This window comes from Symphalangus syndactylus, chromosome 9, assembly GCF_028878055.3.
Source record: "Symphalangus syndactylus isolate Jambi chromosome 9, NHGRI_mSymSyn1-v2.1_pri, whole genome shotgun sequence".
Taxonomy (NCBI): Eukaryota; Metazoa; Chordata; class Mammalia; order Primates; family Hylobatidae; genus Symphalangus; species Symphalangus syndactylus.
The window spans coordinates 63,540,345-63,563,107 of record NC_072431.2 but is presented as its reverse complement, the minus strand read 5'-3'; the positions used below and the strand labels follow the sequence as shown (position 1 = coordinate 63,563,107).

The following is a 22,763-nucleotide window of genomic DNA, read 5'->3' as shown; positions in this document are numbered from 1 at the left end:
CCTCCTAAAGTGCTGGGATTATAATGAGCTTGCGTGGGAGACAGGAGGGGACTGTGGGTGTGAACAGGAACCCCAGGAAGCAATCCCCTCCCCTGCACAGCACCAGGCTTAGCTCAGGAAGTCCCCCTTCCCATCCCCTGGTGGCTCCCATTCCCTGATCTGCTGGTACAGAAAGGAGGTGCCCAGAGAGAATGCCAGGGTGGGAAAGGGGTGCAGGGCGAGGGGAGGAGGTCAGCCGCTGTGCCTTGCTGTCACCCAGGCTGGAGTGCGGCGGCACGATCTTGGCTCACTGCAACCTCCACCTCCTGGGTTCAAACGATTCTCATGCCTCAGCTTCCCGAGTAGCTGTGATTACAGGCATGCACCACCACACTCAGCTAATTTTTGTATTTTTTAGCAAAAACGGGGTTTTGCCATGTTGCCCAGGCTGGTCTCAAACTTCTGAGCTCAAGCGATCCTCCTGCCTTGGCCTCCTAAAGTGCTGGGATGACAGGAGTGAGTCACCGCTCGCGGCCCTGTGTGTCGTCAGTGGCTCTGCTTTGCAGGAGGGTGCAGGCCCTGTGTGTTGTAGTCACTGAACCCTCGAGTCTCAGCATGGGGTCTGCACGCAGCCTCTGTCTACCCTCTGGGTGTCTGTCGCTCCGTCTGAGGCCATGTGAACCTGTCCTGCCATGATAGCATGGTGCATGTGCGTCTGCTCTGTGCCTGTCTGCGTGTCTAACCCCATGGTGAAACGGTGTCTTTTTGCTGTCCTGCTGCCTGCCTGCCTGTCTGCCTGCCTGCCTGCCTTCCTTCCTTCCTTCCTTCCTTCCTTCCTTCCTTCCTTCCTTCCTTCCTTCCTTCCTTCCTCCCTCCCTCCCTTTCTCTTTCTTTCTTTCTTTCTTTCTCTTTCTTCTTTCTTTCTTTCTTTTTCTTTCTTTCTTTCTTTCTTTCTTTCTTTCTTTCTTTCTTTCTTTTTTTCTTTCTTTCTTTCTTCTTTCTTTCTTTCTTCTTTTTTTTCTTTCTTTCTTTCTCTTTCTTTCTTCTTTTTCTTTCTTTCTTTTCTTTTTCTTTCTTTTTCTTCTTTCTTTTTCTTTCTCTTTCTTTTTCTCTCTCTCTCTTTCCTTCCTTCCTTCCTTCCTTCCTTCCTTCCTTCCTTCCTTCCTTTGTCTTTCTTTCATCTCTCTCTTTCTCTCTTTCTCCTTCCTTCCTTCCTTCCTTCCTTCCTTCCTTCTTTCTTTTTTTTTTTTTTGAGATGGAGTCTCGCTCTGTAGCCCAGGCTGGGGTGCAGTGGCACGATCTCGGCTCACTGCAACCTCCCGGGTTCAAACAATTCTCCTTGCCTCAGCCTCCTGAGTAGCTGGGATTACAGGCCCCGCGGCTGCCTTTGTTTAAAAGGGGGGTGGCTCACGCCTGTAAACCCAGCACTTTGGGAGGCTGAGGTGGATGGATCACCTGAGGTCAGGAGTTCGAGACCAGCCTGGCCAATGAGGGGAAACCCCGTTTCTACTAAAAAAAAAAAAAAAAATACAAAAATTAGTCAGACGTGGTGACGGGCGCCTGTAGTCCCAGCTACTCTGGAGGCTGAGACAGGAGAATCGCTTGAACCTGGGAGGTGGGGGTTGCAGTGAGCCAAGATGATGCCACTGCACTCCAGCCTGGGCAACAGAGCAAGATTCCGTCTCAAAAAAAAGGGGGACCAGGTGGGAGATGGCGAGTGGTCACTGCTGCTCCCCCATCTCCCAGAATCCACAGTTCCTGTCACTAGGTCCCCGAGACCCTGGCTCTAGAATCAGCCTCATGCTGTGCCTGGGCCCAGGCCACTGAGGGCCTAGGGCTCCTCCCTGCTCACAGCTGCTGCCCACTCCCTGGGTCCCAGGCAGGGGTCATGGGGCCGCAAGGACCTCTCATCCCTGAGTCACCAGCCACCCCCTTACCATCGCTGCCCAGGCCTGTCCCCACCCTGCCTTGAGAGAAGTTGCTTCCCAGCCCGAGCTGCTCACCCGGGCCCAAGTCCCTCCCTAGCCTCTGTCCCCTCCACAGACCTGACCTGTCATCCCCTCCCTGAGCTCCTCTGCCTCTGGCTGCCTCCCTGAGCACCCCTCACTAAGCCTCCTGCCTCCATAGAGTTCTGGTCCCCTCCCTGGGTTTCCAGCCAGACCTCCCCAATGGGAGACTCTTGGGGGCAACGAGAGCTGCCGTCTTGGTGGTACCAGTGCGCTCTGCCCTCTGGGTAAATGGAATGTTTGATAAGAGAGGGCCACACCAGCCACCTCCTCTGTGTGGCCCACACTTGTCCCCCCATGCGCCGGCAGCCACCCGGGCTTGCCAGACATCACCTCCTAGCCCCAGTCCCTGCTGGTCTCCCCCAGGTGGGGGTGGCTGGGCTCCTACCTGTGGCCGGGTGCTGTGTGCCCAGACAGGGCTGCTGCCCTCCCAGGCTGGCCTGCTCCCAGGGCACTGCCATGCACACTTCTGCCCCCGGGCAGCCCCCACCCCCTCCCAGGGCTGGAACAGGGGTGGGGGTGGTTCCTCATTCCCTAGTTCCCGCCCCATAGGCCTCCACCTCTTGATTGACAGGCCCAGGACCCTGTGGGGAAGGAATTAGGAGGTCACTAAGACTAAGCCTTTATTCCAGGGACCCTCTTTCTGTCCCCGGGGGCTTCCATGAGATGGGCTGAGCCTGGATATCTACCTGGCCCACACATAGCTCCAGGGGTCCCTAAATGTGTGGCTGTCGGAATAACCTGCAAGACCTACAGCGAAGTGAGGAAGGCCACTTGGAAAGTCAATTGTGACAACAGAGACATTTGTCCACATGTGCATCTACCGACAGGAGCATCTCTGGGAGGACACTGAGGAATCAGTAACTTGGTGGCCCTGGGGTCAGGAGGGGGAGGCAGGGACACTCACGACTTACAAAAATTGCTTTAGGCCAGACGCGGTGGCTCACACCTGTAATCCCAGCACTTTGGGAGGCCCAGGTGGGAGGATCGCTTGAGGTCAGGAGTTCAAAACCAGCCTGGCCGACATGGCAAAACCCCGTCTCTACTAAAAATACAAAAATTAGCTGGGCGTGGTGGCGCGTGCCTGTAATCCCAGCTACTCAGGAAGCTGAGGCACAAGAATCGCTTGAACCTGGGAGGCGGAGGCTGCAGTGAGCCGAGATGGAGCCACTGCACTCCAACCTGGGCGACAGAGTGGGACTCCGTCTCAAAAAAAAAAAAAAAAAAAAAAAGCTTTACAAGATATGATGCACGCCTGGGATGTTCTTTAAAATAACGCACTGGGCACGGTGGCACACACCTGTAATCCCAGCACTTTGGGAGGCTGAGGTGGGAGGATCTTTTGAGCCCAGGAGTTCTAGACCAGCCTGGGCAATACAGGGAGGCCCTGTCTCTTCAAAAAATAAAAAAAATTAGCCAGGCATAATGGTGCGTGCCTGTGGTCCCAGCTACTCGGGAGGCTGAGGTGGGAGGATCACTTGAGCCTGGGAGGTTGAGTCTGCAGTGAGCTGTGATTGTGCCACTGTACTCTAGCCTGGGCAACAGAATGAGACCCTGTCTCAAAAATAAAATAAAATAAAATAAAATAAAATAAAATAAAATAAAATAAAATAGAAATATAACAGAAAAGAAGGAATGTGGTCTAAATAAAAGAAGACTGGCCAAGAGTTGATAAGTCGGTGACATCAGTGATGGTGACTTGGGAGGTTTTTGCTGAACTACTCTTTCTCTACTAGTGCATGTTTGAAATGTCCTCTAGTAAATAGTTTTATTGTTTATTTTAATTTTTTTGAGACAGAGTCTTGCTCTGTCACCTAGGCTGGAGTGCAGCGGCGTGATCTCGGCTCACTGCAACCTCTGCCTCCCAGGTTCAAGCGATTCTCCTGCCTTAGCCTCCCGAGTAGCTGGGATCACAGGTGCCCGCCACCACACCCGGCTAATTTTGGTACTTTTAGTAGATACAGGGTTTCACCATATTTGTCAGGTTGGTCTCGAACTCCTGACCTCACCGCCCGACTCGGCCTCCCAAAAGTGCTGGGATTACAGGCGTGAGCCACCATGCCCAGCCTAGCAAATAGTTTTAAAATGCATTGTGTGAAAAATAAATAGAACCAAATAATTCAAAGTTCTTCTCTCCCCTGAGAGGGTCCCAGCCTTCACTGCTTTCTTGGGAGCCCCTGGTTCCCTGGCCAGGTACTCTCTTGGGCCCTGCCCTCATTGGAAGCCACACCAGCTGGACAAAAGGAGGCCAGGAAGAACCCTCAGAAACCACCCAGACCTGCCAGGTATGGTGGTTCATGCCTGTAATCCCAGCACTTTGGGAGGCCAAGGCAAGAGGATGGCTTGAGCTCAGGAGTTTGGGACCAGCCTGGGCAACATGGTGAAACCCCATCTCTACCAAAAATACAAAAAAAATTAGCCGGGTGTGGTGGTGCACACCTGTAGTCCCAGCTACTCAGGAGGCTGAGGTGGGAGGATCACTTGAGTCTGGGAGGCAGAGGTTGGCACCACTGCACTGCAACCTTGGTGACAGAGTGAGACGCCATCTCAAAAAAAAAAAAAAAAAAAGACAGAAAAAAAGAAACGACCCAGACTATCAGCCCTCCCAGAGGGGCCTGGGATGGGCTCATCGGCCTTCCTCAAATGGACCCTGCCCGTCCACCCCACCTGGGGAGGGGCTCGCCCCACCTGAGATGTCCATGAAGTCATCCAGGCTTGGCTGCAGTGGCGTCAGGTCTGGCTGGATCATGTCAGCATTGCCGACGTAGGCTGGAGGCAGCAGTGGCGACATCAGCAGCAGCAGGCAGGGAGGAGCGGGGGTCCCCACCCCCATCCCCAGCCATCCCTCCCTTGGCCTCCTGGAATCCCACAGGCCTTCACCCCTCTCCCCTGCCCCTTCTCAGACCCTCACCATCCTCAGGCGGCAGCTGCAGGGGCGAAGGGCCGGACTGAGTCATGGTGAAGAGAGTGTCCGAGATGTCGGACAAAAAACAATTGAGGTCCAGGAGCTGCCGCCCACCTGGCTCCTCCTCTGGGTCCCCCAGCAGCACGGGGACCACACTGGAGAAGAGCTGTTTGCACCATTGCTCCGGCGGCGGCCACCTGCCTTCCGCCTAGGGAGACAGAACCGTCAGCAGCCGCTAAAGAGCTCCCACTGCTCCGGCCTTCCATATCACCCCTCTCCAGGGCCAAGTAGTCAGCAGGACAGAGGGCCTGTCTGTTCACACCTCTGTCACCTTTCCCTAGTGGACCTAGCTTGCTGCTTGAAAGGCCAGGATCACTCTACTGGCCTCTAAGAACTTCCCCCAGGAGACAGACCAGGATGCAGATACGGGGGCTCCCTTCCTGCCCTTTAGATTTTTTCCTGTTTGGGACCCCAGTTCTTTGGTCTCTCTGTTTTTTTCTTGTTTGTTTTGTTTTTGTTTTTGTTTTTGTTTTTGTTTTTTTTTTTTGAGACAGAGTCTCACTCTGTTGCCCAGGCTGGAGTGCAGCGGCACGATCTCAGCTCACTGCAATCTCCACCTCCCAGGTTCAAGCGATTCTCCTGTCTCAGCCTCCTGAGTAGCTGGGATTGCAGGCATGTACCACCATGCCCGGCTAATTTTTGTACTTTTAGTAGAGACGGGGTTTCACCATGTTGGCCAGGCTGGTCTCGAACTCCTGACCTCAGATGACCCACCCGCCTCGGCCTCCCAAAGTGCTGGGATGACAAGCGTGAGCCACCGCGCCCAGCCTGGTCCCTCTGTTCTCCCATGCCTCCCACCACTTGCTCAATGACCTGGGGTCTTCTCACCACCTCACCCCCACCCCCCAAGAAGAGAAGAGCTCAACAAATGAACCACAGGATGGCAGTTACATCCCACATCCCACCCTCACGCCCAGCCACTGCCCTGCCTGCTCAGGCGGAAGCTGTCAACTCTGCCTCCCACCTACTTGGGGGGCAAAGAGATGCCCTTGCCTGCTGGACTTACAGAGCACCCACCTGCTTAGGGGCCAGGAGGTCCTCTTCCCTGCTGGGCTTACGGAGCTGCAGGGACACACAGAGATGGACACCGGATCCCTTGCCCCATCCTGCATCACTTTCCCCCAAAAGCCTCCTCTACTCACAAGCAATGAGATCCCCCATCTCCCATTAGGAGCTCCCCCGACCCCTGGGTAAGGAGGCTGCTAGGAGACCCTGTGGCCACACGGTGGCGCTGTCGGCCCGGGACTGAATGGAGGGCCCGAGGGGCGAAGGCTGGGGGGTCAGGATCCCCTTTCCGGGGATCTTCCGAGGCGGGCGGTAGCCGGCAGCCGCAGGAGAAAGTTCTGGGGCCTCCCTGGCCCTCCCGCACTGACCCGCTTCTTGTAGTAGATGCGCCACTTGTGGTACTCCCGCATCACCACCTCGATGCGACGCTTCCAGTAGTTCCCCTCCAGGACCACGGCCTGGGGTGGGGGCCAGGGGAGGGGGATCAGTAGGGAGGGGAGCACCGCACACCCATCTCCCACCCCTCACCCCATCCCTGTCTGCTCAGCCCAAGGCTACAGGAGGCAGGGGCTGGTCTTGGTGGGTGGGCAGGTGGGCAGGTGGGCAAGCAGTCCAGAACCCAGCTACCTCCGGCTTCCGGTGCGCATCAGCCTCAGGCCCCTGCAGGGGGGTCAGGAAGCCACACACGGGGCTCTTCCTCCGCTCCACATCTGAGAGAAGGGGGCCAGGTCAGGGGCACCCAGCTTCCTCATCCCCCACCTCACCCCAGGGGACTGGGACTCAAGTGACGCCCAACGAAATCCTGCTTGGCCTTTGACGTTCAGATTAAGTGCCCATGCTGCCTCCTCCAGGAAGTCTTCTCGGATGATGCTCTAGCCTCCTAGATCTTCCTTTTTTTTTGGAGATAGAGTTTCACTCTTGTTGCCCAGGCTGGAGTGCAATGGCGTGATGTGGGCTCACTGCAACTTCCAGCTCCCAGGTTCAAGCGATTCTCCTGCCTCAGCCTCCTGAGTAGCTGGCATTACGGGCACCCACCACCAGGCCGAGCTAATTTTTGTGTTTTTAGTAGAGACGGGGTTTCACCATGTTGGCCAGGCTGGTCTAGAACTGCTGACCTCAGATGATCCACCTGCCTCAGCCTTCCAAAGTGCTGGGATTACAGGCTTGAGCCACCACACCCAGCCTGATCTTCCCTACAGGGCACTGTGAATCCAACCTCCCACACCTCTGGGTTCCTCTGGAGCCCCATAGGTACACTTGCAAAGACTGCTGAATGGATTGTGGGGCCATAGGCCACAGAGAGTGAGCTGCCTCCAGAAAGTCCCGGTTAGGGCCAGGCGCGGTGGCTCACACCTGTAATCCCAGCACTTTGGGAGGCCTAGGTGGGTGGATCACGAGGCCAGGAGATCAAGACCAGCCTGGCCAACATGGTGAAACCCTGTCTCCACTAAAAATACAAAAATTAGCCGTGCATGGTGGCACATGCCTGTAGTCCCAGCTCCTTGGGAGGCTGAGGCAGGAGAATCGCTTGAACCTGGGAGGCAGAGGTTGCAGTGAGATCACGCCACTGCACTCCAGCCTGGTGACAGAGCGAGAATCCATCTCAAAAAAGAAAAAAAGAAAGTCCTGGTTAGACTGGCAGGCCAGGGGCCTAGAGCCTTGGGTCCTCTGCCTCAGAAGGCTTGGCACTACCCACTTTCATTGCAGAGAACCACCCTTGGTTCACTTCTGACCACCAACCTGTGTCCTCTTCCAGGCCTCCACCTCCCCTCCCAGTCTCCAATCCTGACCTCTCCCCAGGCTCTTGTCCTTGGCCCCAACACACATTCCAGGCTCTTTTTTTGTTGTCGTTGTTGTTTTTGAAACAGGGTCTTGCTCTGTTGCCCAGGCCAGAGTGCAGTGGTGCAATCATAGCTCACTGAAGCCTTGACCTCCTGGGCTCAAGAGATCCTCCTGCCTCAGCCTCTGGCATACGCCACCATGTCTGGCTAATTTTTAAATTTTTTGTAGAGACAGGGTCTCCCTGTGTTGCCCAGGCTGGTCTCGAACTCCTGAGCTCAAGGAATCCTCTTGTCTTGGCCTCCCAAGGGAGGCCAAGGTTGGGATTACAGGCATGAGCCACTGTGCCTGGCGTCTTCCTTTTTATTACTGTTATTTTTAATTTTTTGGTAGAGACAGGGCCCCACTATGTTGCTTGGACTGGCCTCAAATTCCTGGGCTCACGAGGCTTTTCTTTATCTCCTAGCTTCCCTGGCCACTTTTTTTTTTTTTTTTTTTTTTTGAGATGGCGTTTCACTCTTGTTGCCCAAGCTAGAGTGCAGTGCCACCATCTCAGCTCACTGCAACCTCCACCTCCCTGGTTCAAGCGATTCTCCTGCCTCAGCCTCCCAAGTAGCTGGAATTACAGGCATGCGTTACCGCGCCCGGCTAATTTTTTGTATTTTCAATAGAGACGTGGTTTCACCATGTTGGTCAGGCTGGTCTCAAACTCCTGACCTCAAATGATCCCCCAACTCAGCCTCCCAAAGTGCTGGGATTACAGGTGTCAGCCACCTCACCGGGCCCTGGCCACTTCATGTGTGTGTGTGTGTGTGTGTGTGTGCGTGCTTGAGACAAGGTCTCAATCTGTTGCCCAGGCTGGAGTGCAGTGGCAGGGATCTTGGGTCACTTCGATCTCCGCCTCCTGGGTGCAAGTGATCCTCCCACCTCAGCCTCCAGAGTAGCTGGGACTACAGGTGTATACTACTGCACCCAGCTAATTTGTGAATTTTTTAAAAAATTCAACATGGTTTCACCATGTTGCCCAGGCTGTTCTCAAACTCCTGGGCTCAAGCGATCTGACTGCCTCAGCCTCCCAAAGTGCTGGGATTGCAGGCATGAGCCACCGCTCCCAGCCCCTGACCACTTTTCACTGACTCCTTTGCAATGCCCACCGTGCAGCCTCTCTCACTCTGGCCCTTTCCTGCTCTAGCCTCATATCCAGCTGCCTGGGGACCCTCCCTAGGATGTCCCAAAACTTGCCACAAAAACCCCACTGACTCCCAGCATTCCAGGTCTGACTGTTATATTCCAGGTCTAATTGAGATAAAAAATCTCAATCTCATAGGATCTGTGACATTTCTCCTACTGTCCCCTCCCCTCCATCCTCTCTCACTGTGTCACCCCCTGGCCTGGTGTCATTTCTCACAGGGACCTCCCTGACTCCAGCTTCACACTCTAGGCTCATTTTCCAGTTGCAGCCAGGACAATTCTTTCTAAAGTGCAGTTCAGGTCCGGAACCCTCCATGGCTCCCTACTACCTCTGGGACAAAGTCCACACTCCTTAGCTTGGCTTCCAAGCCCCTCCGCCTCCTCATGACTGGGCCACCACTTGCTTCTCCCAGCTCCTTGTCTCCTTTTTTTGAGATGGGGTCTCACTCTTGTCACCCAAGTTGGAGAGCAGTGGTACAGTGCTACGGCCTTGGCTCACTGCAGCCTGCACCTCCCAGGCTTGAGTGATCCTCCCACCTTAGCCTCTCGAGTAGTTGGGACTACAGGCATGTGACACCATGCCCGGCTGTTTTTTTGTATTTTTGGTAGAGATGGGGTTTCACTATGTTGGCCAGGCTGGTCTCAAACTCCTGAGCTCAGGTGATCCACCTGCCTCGGCCTCCCAAAATGCTGGAATTATAGGCGTGAGTCACTGTGCCTGGCCTCCCTGTCTCTATACACCTCACCTTGAAGCCACACAGCCCACCTTTTTTTTTTTTCTTTTTTTTTTAAGATGAAGTCTCACTCTGTCACCCAGGCTGGAGTGCAGTGGCCTGATCTCGGCTCACCGCAACCTTTGCCTTCTGGGTTCAAGCAATTCTCCTGCCTCAGCCTGCCTAGTAGCTGGGATTACAGGTGTGCACCACCACGCCCCACTAATTTTTGTATTTTTAGTAGAGACGGGGTTTCTCCATGTTGGCAAGGCTGGTCTCGAACTCCTGATCTCAAGTGATCCGCTTGCCTCGGCCTCCTAAAGTGCTGGGATTACAGGCGTGAGCCACCACATCCGGCCCTTCTGGTCTTATTCTATCAGGAAAGCCCCTCTTACCTTCCCTCCTCTGCCCACAGTTCAGGATAGCACCTCCTCCAGGAAGCCTTCCTGCCTCCCAAAGCCCACAGTGCTGCTCACCTCCCCTCCACCCTGGCCTGTCAGGTCTTTACATGCTCGCCTTGCCACAGGGAGTGAAAGCAGCTCCTGCCTTTGGCACAGAGCTTGACACACAGCTGGTCTACTTAGAGGCAACCTGAGACTTTTCCTGGCTGCTCTGACAAAGAGAACAACTGCTGACCCTTCCTGCCCTAGCCAACTTCCTCTGGGACAAACGAGGACACAGAGGAAGGGGGACCACTGGAACATGAAATTTACTAGGGCTTTTTAGCATCATTTACAAAGTTCTGTCCTAAAGAACATTCTCCAAAATCTGCTGGGCACAGTGGCTCACGCCTGTAATCCCAGCACTTTGGGAGGCTAAGGCGGGCGTATTACTTGAATCCAGGAATTCAAGACCAGCCTAGGCAACATAGTGAGATCCCATCTCTACTAAAAATACAGAAATTAGCCAGGCGTGGTGGTGCATGTCTGTAATCCCAGCTACTTGGGAGGCTGAGGCATGAGAATTGCTTGAACCCGGGAGGCAGAGGTTGCAGTGAGCTGAGATCGCACCACTGCACCCCAGCCTGGGTGACAGACCGAGACTGTCTCAAAAAAAAAAAAAAAAAGCATTCTCCAAAATGGACACTGATAGGATTGAAGGAGGGGTTTTGTCCTGGTTTCTGGGCCCAGATTAGACAGAAAACAAAGGGCTGGGTCCTTGGGTGCGTAGACTCCCAGGGGGCTAGATAAGGAAGGCGGGTCTCAAAGTGTGTCTGCCCCTCACTTTCCAGATGAGGAAATGAACACCAGCAAAGATGAAGTTTGTCCTGGTGCGGTGTGGTGGCTCACGCCTGTAGCCCCAACATTTTGGGAGGCTGAACTGAGAGGATTGCTTGAGGCCAGGAGTTTGAGACCAGCCTGAGCAACCTAGTGAGACCCTGCCCCTACAAAAAATAAAAAATAAAAAATAGCTGGGTGTGGGGGCGCATGCCTGTAATCCCAGCTACTAGGGAGGCCGAGGTGGGGGAATTGCTTGAGCCCAGGAATTGGAGGCCGCAGTGAGCTATGTTGGCTCCACTGCACCCCAGCCTGGGTGACGAAACGAGACCCTGTCTCAAAAAATAAAATAAAATAAAGTTTGTTAGGCCGGGCGCGGTGGCTCACGCCTGTAATCCCAGCACTTTGGGAGGCTGAGGTGGTCGATCACCTGAGGTCGGGAGTTCGAGATCAGCCTGACAACATGGAGAAACCCTGTCTCTACTGAAAATACAAAAAATTAGCCGGGCGTGGTGGTGTGTACCTGTAGTCCCAGCTACTCAGGAGGGTGAGGCAGGAGAATCGCTTGAACCCCGGAGGAGGAGGCTGCAGTGAGGCAAGATCGCACCATTGCACTCCAGCCTGAGCAACAGAGTGAGACCCCATCTCAAAAAAAAAAAAAAAAGTTTGTCCAGGGCTCTCAGAGAGTCAGGGCCAAGTGATTCCCCCCTCCCCAGCCCAGAGATCCCATGCTCTGGACTGTTTCTCATGGAAAGGCTGTAACCATGTGGCTTCCTGGGGGCTGGGGCAGGCTTTGTTTAACACTGATAAGTTTATCCCTTCATTCAGCCGCCTAACCCTTTGCACCTATGCTGGGACAGGTACTGGGACAGGACACATGGATGAATCAGGCAGGGTGCCCACAGCTTAGCAGAAGAGATAAGGAACGTAAACAAACAACATGAGACAATGCAAAGTCCTTCTTGCCCCAGGAGCAGTGCAAAGTGCCGGGGAGCTCCCAGGAAACCAAGACGATTTCAGAGTGTGGGAGTATGACTGTTGGATCAGGAAAGGAAGGATCTTAGAGGCTAGGAGCCTGCAGGGGGTGGCAGAGCCCTTCTTGCTTGAGCCCTAAGGCAAGACGTTAGGGGCGTCAAGCCCAGTAGCCCTTCTCCTCCCCGCTCCCGTGAAGCCCACCTTCAAAACTTCGGCGTTTAGGGAGGAGGAGTGGTCTTGACATTTGTTGTATGTGTGTCACGTGCTTCTATGACTATGACAGTGAGATACGAATGATCTCACTGAAAACTCAGTGAACCTCAGAAATAGGACCTATTGGCCAGGCGCAGTGGCTCGTGCCTGCAATCCCAGCACTTTGGGAGGCCGAGGCGGGCAGATCACTTGTGGCCAGGAGTTCAAGACCAGCCTGGGCAACATGGTGAAACCCCGTCTCTACTAAAAATACAAAAATTAGCCAGGCATGGTGGCAGGTGCCTGTAGCCCCAGTTACTTGAGAGGCCGAGGCACAATAATTGCTTGAACTGGGAGGTGAAGGTTGCAGTGAGCCGAGATCATGCCATTGCACTCCAGCATGGGTGACAGAGCAAGACTGTTTCAAAAAAAGAAAACCAAGAAAAAACAAATAGGACCTGTCATTCCCATTTTTTACAAATAGCAAGCTTCGACTCCGGGAGGCTAGAGACTTTCCCAAGCCCACACAGTTAGGGCATGCTAGGGCTTGACTGAAACCTCACTCTGTCTGATTCTGAACCTGGGGTCCTTCCAGCAACTTGTGCAATAGTGTCTGGGTGAGGACCCCAGGTGACATCATGCCTCAGCTGTCATCAGAAATTTCTTCTCCAGGCTGGGTGTGGTGGCTCACGCCTATAATCCCAGCTCTTTGGGATGCTGAGGCGGGCAGATCGTCTGAGGTCAGGAGTTCGAGACCAGCCTGGATAACATGGTGAAACCCTGTCTCCACTAAAAATACAAAATTTGGCTGGCGCCTGTAATCCCAGCTACTTGGTGCCCACAGTTTAGCGGGAGAGATAAGGGAAGTAAACAACCAACACGAGACAACACAAAGTGGAAAGTCCTTCTTGCCCCAGGAGAGGTGCAGGAGGCTGAGGCAGGAGAATCTCTTAAACCAGGGAGACGGAAGTTGCAGTGAGCCAAGATCATGCCACTGCACTCCAGCATGGGCGACATGAACAAGATTTCGTATTAAAAAACAAAACAGGCCGGGCGCAGTGGCTCACGCTTGTAATCCCAGCACTTTGGGAGGCCGAGGCGGGCGGATCACGAGGTCAGGAGATCGAGACCACGGTGAAATCCCGTCTCTACTAAAAATACAAAGAAAAATTAGCCGGGCGTGGTGGCGGGCGCCTGTAGTCCCAGCTACTTGGAGAGGCTGAGGCAGGAGAATGGCGTGAACCAGGGAGGCGGAGCGTGCAGTGAGCCGAGCTCGCGCCACTGCACTCCAGCCTGGGCGACAGAGCGAGACTCCATCTCGAAAAAAAAAAAAAAAAAAGAACAAAACCAAACCAAACAATAAAACCCCCCACAATTTGGAGTCAGGCAACTGTGGACTTCCAGCCAGCCCCAGCTCTGCTTCTTTTACGCTCTGTGAACCTGAATACGTCACTTACCTTCTGAGCCTCAGTTGCTCATCCATAACATGGCGGTAATAAAACCTATCTCCCAGGGTTGCTAGGAAGCCTTAAATAAGGTGATTTACGAAAGTGCCTGGCATGTAGATAAATGGAAACCAGAAAACACACCCTCTCCCTGCTTAGATGAAATCCAGTGGGGCGAGGACAGAGAATACTGCGTGTGGTCTCTCCTGGGCTTTGCATTCCCAGCTCAGTGCAGCCTTTGATCCTGCAGCAGAACCTGAGCTGGATGAGGTCCCAACACAGGGCTGACAGATCCAAGTCCTCTCTGCCTCTGCTGCCCTGCCATGGGGAGTGGGGTGTTCCCAAATGAATGTGACCTCCTTAAGGGTACATCATGTATTGGACACCAACTTAGTGGCAACACCCTTGAATAACTGTTATCTCCATACCAACCATGAAAGGTGGGACTATTGGCCTCGTTTTTTGTTTTGCCTTTTTTTTTTTTTTTTGAGATGGAGTCTCGCCCTGTTGCCCAGGCTGGAGTGCAGTGGCTCGATCTCAGCTCACTGCAAGCTCCGCCTCCTGGGTTCACGCCATTCTCCTGCCTCAGCCTCCCAAGTAGCTGGGACTACAGGCACTAGCCACCACGCCCAGCTAATTTTTTGTATTTTTAGTAGACACAGGGTTTCACTGCATTAGCCAGGATGGTCTTGATCTGCTGACCTCGTGATCTGCCCGCCTTGGCCTCCCAAAGTGCTGGGATTACAGGCGTGAGCCACTGTGGCCTCGTTTTTATAGATAAGGAAGCAAGTTCAGAGAGGCTAGGCAACTAGCCTGAAGTCACACAGCCAGCAAGGGGCAGAGATGGGGTGGAGGAACTAGCTCTGGGCAACTCTAAGTCCAGAGTTCCTTCCACTAGATGGCATGGCCTCTCTGGATCCCCTCTGCCCAATTCTCCGTGGTGGGCACCTACTGGATATTCAGGAAGGACTTCAATGAAAGGCTGGTGGAGACCCATGCAGGATCCTCAGTTTCTCCATTTACAAAGTGATGCAGTTGGCCCCACTAGTGTCTAATGGCCCTTTTTACCCTGGCATTCAAGGCACCCAACTATGCTAATGGATGCAAAATGGGCTTTGAACTGTCCTCAAATCTCAGCCTACCCTAGTGCTACTGAGGGGTGACCTCTGCTGTGCCCAGCTTCACAGTGGAAAGCACCCTTTGGGACATATTCCCCGAGACCCCCTGGAGGTCAGGAGCTATTCAGGAGTCCTGGTGCTGGGGGCCTGGTCTCCCCCTAAAAGGCTATCAGGGTCGGGCGTGGTGGCTCATGCCTGTAATCCCAGCACTTTGGGAGGCCAAGGTGGGCAGATCACTTGAGGTCAGGAGTTCGAGACCAGCCTGGCCAATATGGTGAAACTGTCTCTACTAAAAATATAAAAATTATCTGGGCATGGTGGTGGGTGCCTGCAGTCCCAGCTACTTGGAAGGCTGAGGCAGGAGAATGGCTTGAAGTTGCAGTGAGCCGAGATGGCACCACTGCACTCCACCTTGGGCAACAGAGCAAGACTATGTCTCAAAAAAAAAAAAAAAGGTTGACAGAACTCTGCTAGTGCTGGCCTTGAGGGCCCTGGGGGTTTTCCTGGGCAGCCACCATGTAGAACCCTCTGGCAGGAGGGTTGGAGGGGGTGGTCCCTCCTGGCTTGGGAGGCTGGTGGTACCCACTCACACTGGATATACCAGGCCCTCCAGATGGCGTTGTTCAGGCGGATCTTGTCTCTGCAGAGTAGCTTGAGGCCTTTGAAATTCTTCCACTTGGGAGACACCAGCTTGCCACTGTCAAAGAGGAGAGGAGTAGGGTTAGGGAGACCCAGTGCTGCCACAGAGGCTGGTCCCCATATTCCCCATGCACTAGGCATCCATCTATGGTTGGCATTTGAGGGGCCCCTCCAAATCTGGCCCCCCAACCCAACCTGCCTGAAATTCCTACCCAAAGAGTCAGATCTTCAAAATCCCCTTCCAGACTCCCACCAGCGGCCCCTGTGTTTCCTGGGGAGACCTGTTTGTCAGTCTACTACAGAACAAAAGCCATGCTGAAACCTGTGGATCAGCTCAGCCCTAGAAACAACAATGTCCAGTGGCCTCACAGGTGTGTCTTGGAGGCTGGCTGGGGACAGTGCTCAGGCCCATTTCTTACTTAAGAGAATAAGAAATGACCTTCCTGGGCTGGGTGCAGTGGCTCACGCCTGTCATCCCAGAACTTTGGGAGGCCAAGGCGGGTGGATCGCCTGAGGTCAGGAGTTTGAGACCAGCCTAGTCCAACATAGTGAAGCCCTGTCTCTACTAAAAACACAAAATTAGCTGGGTGTGGTGGCGCACACCTGTAATCTCTGCTACTCAGGAGGCTGAAGCGGGAGAATCGCTTGAGCCTGGGAGGCGGAGGTTGCACTGAGCTAAGATCACGCCGTTGTACTCCAGCCTGGGCAACAAGAGTGAACCTCCGTCTCAAAAAAAAAAAAAAAGAAAAAAAGAAAGACCTTCCTGAGAGTCAGGGAGGAAAGGGGCAGGTCCGAGGTCACTCAGGCCTCCTTAGGCCCAGGAAAGGCAAACGGAATGGCCATGGTTTGCCTGGTAGAGAGGGAGCCTCTGTGTTTTGTTTTGGTTTGGTTTGTTTTGGTTTCGTTTTGTTTTTGAGACAGAGTCTCAGTCTGTCATCCAGGCTGGAGTGCAGTGGTGGGATCTCAGCTCACTGCAACCTCCATCTCTCAGATTCAAACAATTCTCATGCCTCAGCCTCCCGAGTAGCTGGGATTACAGTTGTGTGCCACCACGTTCAGCTATTTTTTTTTAGTATTTTTAGTAAAGACGGGGTTTCACTATGTTGGCCAGGCTGGTCTCAAACTCCTGACCTCAAGTGATCTGCCCACCTCGGCCTCCCAAAGTGCTCGGATTACATATGTGAGCCACCATGCCTGGCCAAGGGTGCCTCTTTATAGAGAGTGGCAGTCACTGCCTTCATCGTACAGTCCTTTTGGTGTCTGCCATGCCCAGAATCCCAGGATGGCAACCTGGACTCAGCGAGAAGGTGTGCTCTTCTCAGGGCTGTGCAGAAGACAATGAACCAACAGATCCCAAAGGAAGGCAGCTAGGATGAGCAAATGGTATTCATGGAGACAGAACACCCTCACTCTAACCCTAGCTGTCCATCAAATCCACAGGATGGGCTGGGCGCGGTAGCTCATGGCTATAATCCCAACACTTTGGGAGGCCAAGGCGGGAGGATCGCTTGAGCCCAGGAGTTTGAGACTAGCCTGGGCAACATAGCAAGACCCTGTCTCTACAAAATAATTTTAAAATTAGCCAGGTGTGGTGGCATGCGCCTATAGTCCTAGCTACTAGGGAGGCAGAGGTCAGAGGATCTCTTCAGCCCAGGAGTTTGAGGCTACAGTGAGCTATGATCACGCCATTGCACTCCAGCCTGGGCAACAGAGCAAGATCCTGTCTTGAAGGAAAAAAAATTCACTGGATGGAAGAGCTTACACTGGTGAGGGTCCTGCTAGGCACAGGCCAAGTCTGCTGCCTCCAGGAAGCTGACCCAGGAGGCCAAGACTTTCAGGGTCTTAGACCCCCTGCTAGTCTCTCCCTCCCTCTCTCCTCTCCATCCACAAGCCAGGGTTGTGTACCAGTCCCCTCTAGCCCACCTTTTGCATCCCTTGCTCAGATCTCAGATGGGAAGGCTAAGGCCCCAAGTCTTAGCCATTTTTTTTTTTTGAGATGGAGTCTCATTCTGCCACCCAGGTTGGAGTGCAGTGGCATGATCTTGGCTCACTGCAACTTCCGTCTCCCAGGTTCAAGCGATTCTCATGCCTCAGCCACCCAAGTAGCTGGGATTACAGGCATATGCCACAACACCCGGCTCACTTTTGTATTTTTAGTAGAGACGGGGCTTCCTCGTGTTGGCCAGGCTGGTCTCGAACTCCTGACCTCAAGTATCCACCCACCTTGGCCTCCCAAAGTGCTGGGATGACAGGCATGAGCCACCGTACCTGGCCACCAATGCTTAGTCTTTCAGAAAACCATGCCTGCTTCCTCCAGGGGTCTTTCCTGCATTCTGGCGGTGGAAACGTGGGTGGGTGCCAGTCTGACTCCGCAGCCTCTCCCCACTTGAGTGCATTGGTCATTGGGCCCTCTCTCCTCCCTGGTCTCCAAGTTCCTGTGTTTGCTTTGGGGTGGTGGTGGGGGACTGCCCCCTCCCCACCAGGGACAACAGGCCTCATTAGCCAAATAAGATACACAGCCCAGCTCTCTGGGCCACTGGCTGGGCCCCTCCCTCCGAGAATTAGATAAACACCATCTGTTTGGCAGAGAGACATGGAGGTGGGGTGGCGGGAGACTCTGCTACCTCCTGGGCCAGCTTCTTCTGTGGCACCTGGTGGGGGACTCCTGAGTCTGTTGTCCCTGTCTGTATCCCAGCAACCTCCCAGCCCATTCTGATCACCCCGTGTCGCACCCTCGACCTGCCTGCCTTCTCTCCCACTTCCATGCTAAGGTTATGATGTTCATGGCCCAGGCAGGGTTAGAGGAGATGTGACAGTGACAATATACAAGCCCAGGAGGAAGAAAAGGATTTGGGGCTGTGAGACAAGAGACAGCCTGGAGCAAGGGCGTAACGCGACCCTGTTTCGACAGTTAAAAAGTTAGCTGGGGCCGGGCACAGTGGCTCACACCTGTAATCCCAGCACTTTGGGAGGCCGAGGCGGGTGGATCACCTGAAGTCAGGAGTTCGAGATCAGCCTGACTAACAACGTGAAACCCCGTCTCTACTAAAAATACAAAAATTAGCTGGACGTGGTGGCGGGCATCTGTAGTCCCAGCTACTTGGGAGGCTGAGGCAGGAGAATGGCGTTAACCCGGGAGGCGGAGTTTTCAGTGAGCCGAGATTGTGCCACTGCACTCCAGCCTGGGCGACAGAGCAAGACTCCGTCTCAAAAAAAGAAAAAAAAAAATGTTAGCTGGGCATGGTGGTGCAATCTTTAGTCCCAGCTACTCAGGAGGCTGCAGTGGGAAGATCGCTTGAGCCCAGGAGTTCAAGGCTGAAGTGAGCTGTGATCACGCCACTGCACTCCAGCCTGGGCAACAGTGTGAGAAGCCAACTCATAAAAAACAAACAACTTCTGGTCGGGTGCAGTGGCTCAAGCCTGTAATCTCAGCACTTTGGGAGGCCGAGGTGGGCAGATCACGAGGTCAGGAGATCGAGACCATCCTGGCTAACACGGTGAAACCCCGTCTCTACTAAAAATACAAAAAATTGGCCAGGCATGGTGGCAGGTGCCTGTGGTCCCAGCTACTCGGGAGGCTGAGGCAGGAGAATGGTGTGAATCCAGGAGGCAGAGCTTGCAGTGAGCCAAGATCGCACCGCTGCACTCCAGCCTGGGTGACAGAGCGAGACTCCGTCTCAAAAAACAAACAAACAAACAAACAAACAAAACAAAACAAAACAAAAAAATTTCTTATGACCAATAGAAAAGTCTGATGGGGAGCAGTGGCAGGCCTGTAATCTAAGTACTTTGGGAGGCTGAGGGGAGAGGATTGCTTGAACCCAGGAGTTCAAGACCAGCTGGGCAACACAGTGAGACCTTATCTCTATTTAAAACTATTAATAGGGCCGGGTGCGGTGGCTCACGTCTATAATCTCAGCACTTTGGGAGGCCAAGACAGGCGAATCACCTGAGGTCAGGAGTTCAAGACCAGCCTGGCTAACATGGAGAAACCCTGTCTCTACTAAAAATACAAAAATTAGCTGGGCATGGTGGTGCGTGCCTGTAATCCCAACTACTCGGGAGGCTGAGGCAGGAGAATTGCTTGAACCAGGGAGGCGGATGTTGCAGTGAGCTGAGATCATGCCATTGTACTCCAGCCTGAGTGTCACAGCGAGACTCTGTCTCAACAACAAACAAACAACAACAACAACAACAACAAAAACTATTAAAAGGAGAAAAGGGCTGGGCCCAGTGGCTCACGCCTGTAATCCCAGCATTTTGGGAGGCCGAGATGGGTGGATCACAAAGTCAGGAGTTCAAGACCAGCCTCGCCAACATGGTGAAACCCCATCTCTACTGAAAAAAAAAAAAAAAAATTTAGCCGGACGTGGTGGCGGGCGCCTGTAATCCCAGCTACTCAGGAGGCTGAGGCAGAGAATTGCTTGAACCCCTTGGGTGGAGGTTGCAGTGAGCTGAGATCGCGCCACTACACTCCAGCCTGGGCAACAGAGTGAGACTCCGTCTCAGAAAAAAAAAAAAAAAAAGAAAAAGAAAAGAAAGAAAAAGGCAGGACGCGATGGCTCATACCTGTAATCCCAGCACTTTGGGAGGCTGAGGTGGGCAGATCACTTGAGGTCAGGGGTTCGAGACCAGCCTGGCCAACATGGTGAAACCTCGTCTCTACTGAAAATTAAAAATTAGCTGGGGATGGTGGCACATGCCTGTTATCTCAGCTACTCTGGAGGCTGAGACATGAGAATTGCTTGAACTCAGGAGACGGAGATTACAGTGAGCTGAGATTATGCCACTGCACTCCAGCCTGGGCAATAGAGTGAGACTCCGTCTCCAAAAATAAATAAATAAATAAATAAATAGAAGGAGAAGAAAACTCTGAGACTCAGAGAGGGGGTAGAGAAAACCCCAAATTCAGCTGCCCACCTCCCACCTTTCAGGAATTCCTTTTAGATTGCCCCCTAACCAGGTCCTGTTTGCTCCCCTGCACCCTCGAGGCCACTCTTTCTAAAGCTAGCCAGCTCTGACCATGAACAAGAGCTTCCTTGAATCTTCCAGAAACTACCTCCCTGAGGCTTCCACCCACGGAGCCACGGAACACGGCCTCCTCAATCCTCCCTCTGCCCACGCTAACCTGCAGAGGGTGAAACCCTGCCAGGCCTCTGCAGGCTGGTCTCTGGGTCAGGCTGGTCCCTGATTCAGGAAGGTCCCTCAAGCTGACTGTTCTTCCCACCACCTTCTGAACACTCTGCCTTACTGTCTTTTCCCATACAGTCACTCCCCTGGGACACTCAGCCCCTGTAATCTGCTCCCCTCCAGGGGACCCCTGGAACTGGGGGTCTTTGAGGATGAAAAGACTGTCCCAGTTCAAGCCTCAGGGCTTTTCCTCTACCAAATGGGAAAATCTAGAAGCTCTTCTGGTACCGAGCCAACCCTCCATCTCCCTCCATCTCCCTCCCTCCCTCCATCTCCCTCCCTCCCTCCCTTCCTCTCTCTCTCCATCTCCCTCCATCTCCCTCCCTCCTCCATCTCCCTCCCTCCCTCCATCTCCCTCCCTCCCTCCATCTCCCTCCCTCCATCTCCCTCTATCTCCCTCCTTCCTTCCATCTCCCTCCCTCCCTTCCTTCCTTCCTCCCCCCATCTCCCTTCCTTCCTTCCTTCCTTCTTTCCTCCCTCCCTCCCTCCCTCCCTCCTTCCCTCCCTCCCTCCCTTCCTCCCTCCCTCCCTCCCTTCCTTCCGACAAGGTCTCACTCTATCACCCAGGGTGGAGTGCAGTGGCACAATCATGTCTCACTGGAGCCTCAACCTCCTGGGCTGAAGTGATCCTCCCACCTTAGACTCCCCAGTAGCTGGTACTAGGAATGCGCCATCACACCTGGCTGATTAAAAAAAATTTTTTTTGACCAGGCGTGGTGGCTCACGCCTGTAATCCCAGCACTTTGGGAGGCCGAGGCGGGTGGATCACCTGAGGTCAGCAGTTTGAGACCAGCCTGGCCAACATGGTGAAATCCCATCTCTACTAAAAATACAAAAAATTAGCTGGAGGTGGTGGGCGCCTGTAATCCCAGCTACTCAAGAGGCTGAGGCAGGAGATTCTCTTGAACCCGGAAGGCAGAGGTTGCAGTGAGCTGAGATGGCACCACTGCACTCCAGCCTGGGCAACAAGAGCGAAACCCTGTCTCAAAAAAAAAAAAAAAAAAAAATTTTTTTTTTTTTTTTGGTAAAGACAGGTTCTCAGTATGTTGCCCAGGCTGGTCTCCAACTCCTGGGCTCAAGCAATCCTTGGATGAGAACCTTGGCCTCCTAAAGTGCTGGGCTTACAGGCAGGAGCCACTGTGCCCAGCCAGAGAGATTTACTATTAATATTTGGGTATTTGGGAAGAAAACACAGTCCTCTCTACCCCAGCTATCTCTGACTGGGGTTACATCAGCCTTGAGTCAGCCTCTTGCGGGGGGCAATTTTTGGGGTGCGCTCTGTCCCTTACCTTGCCAGCTCCCCAGAACCTCTCCTCTTTGGTCACCCATGGTCAGGGTTGGAAGTGAGGCCCCCTCCCAAATAGAGTGATGTGTAGTATATAATGAGCAGCCAAATTTGGGGGTGGGTAGGAAATGGGAGACCCTTAGGAGGAGGAGTGCCGGCATCCGGTGTACCAGGACCTTAGATGCCCTGTCCCAGGCAGTCGCGTGACATTTGGGGAGGGAGGGAGAAGGGACGGGAATTTGAACTTTCCACACGGGTCCGGCGCCCTGGCCGATCAGGTTGCAACATGACCTGGGCCCGGGGCCAGAGCTTGTGGGCCAAGGTTACTCCGCCTCCAGCCAATGGGGTCGCAGCTGGGCGGCCGCGGTTGGGGGCAGGCAACACTCCCCTCACAGTCCCCACCCCAGCTCCCGCTCCCCCGCAGGGAGGCAGGTGCCGATCTGTAGCCAGCGGTTCTCAGAAGGGGAGGAGGCGCCGCGGAGGAAGAGGAATATTTGCACAGAGAAAAGATCAAGGCCAGCCGATCCCCCTTTTTCCCCTACGGGTTTTCGGTTGATAATTTATACTGGCCCCTCAACTCCGGGGAACTTTGCTCCAGGGCACTGGGCCAGGCCTCGGGTTCGCGCCCTCCTCTGGGACGCGGGGCGTGGAGCGGAAGAAGGGCGCGGCCTGTGCGCTCTCGGAGGCGCTAAGCGGGGGTCCCAGGCAGCGACCGGCGCTCAGCCTAGTGTGGCGACGCGGGTAGGCGAACCCAGGCCTCCCGGGCACCGGCGTAACCTCTGCGAGCTGCGCCTCTTGGACATTTCTGGGACATCCTCCTCCCGCCACCCTTAACGTAGCAGATCAAGAAGAGGTGTCTCAGCAATTGCGGGGAGGTGGACGTGAGAGTGGGCCAGTTCCAGTCCATTTTGGTTATGAACTGGGACAATCAGGGGCGCTGGGAGTATCTCAGGGTCCAGGAATAGGGCGGGCCTGGGCCGGGGCTGCTGGGGAGAAGGCCGAGGCCTGCAGGGGGTCGGGTGGAGTGGCTCCGGAGTGGAGAGTGGGGATGGGCGCGGGTGGCC

The 22,763-nt window shown here is 54.0% G+C and overlaps 1 protein-coding gene across 9 annotated transcripts in view; it reads right to left on the bottom strand.

The window, feature by feature from the left end:
* MLXIPL (MLX interacting protein like) overlaps nt 1-22,763 on the bottom strand; it is a 55,543-nt gene that overhangs the window by 8,249 nt on the left and 24,531 nt on the right. For 6 of the 9 annotated variants that reach the window (XM_055292880.2, XM_055292879.2, XM_055292876.2 and 3 more), the window contains exons 2-7: nt 15,176-15,282; nt 6,583-6,665; nt 6,324-6,413; nt 5,968-6,012; nt 4,897-5,098; nt 4,674-4,754 (exon numbers count right to left, since the gene is read on the bottom strand). In XM_055292880.2, the coding sequence (XP_055148855.1) occupies nt 4,674-4,754; nt 4,897-5,098; nt 5,968-6,012; nt 6,324-6,413; nt 6,583-6,665; nt 15,176-15,282 (608 nt within the window). The remainder of the gene's footprint in view (nt 1-4,673; nt 4,755-4,896; nt 5,099-5,967; nt 6,013-6,323; nt 6,414-6,582; nt 6,666-15,175; nt 15,283-22,763) is intronic. The other 3 variants (XM_055292877.2, XM_055292882.2, XM_055292881.2) reach the window with 3 other exon arrangements.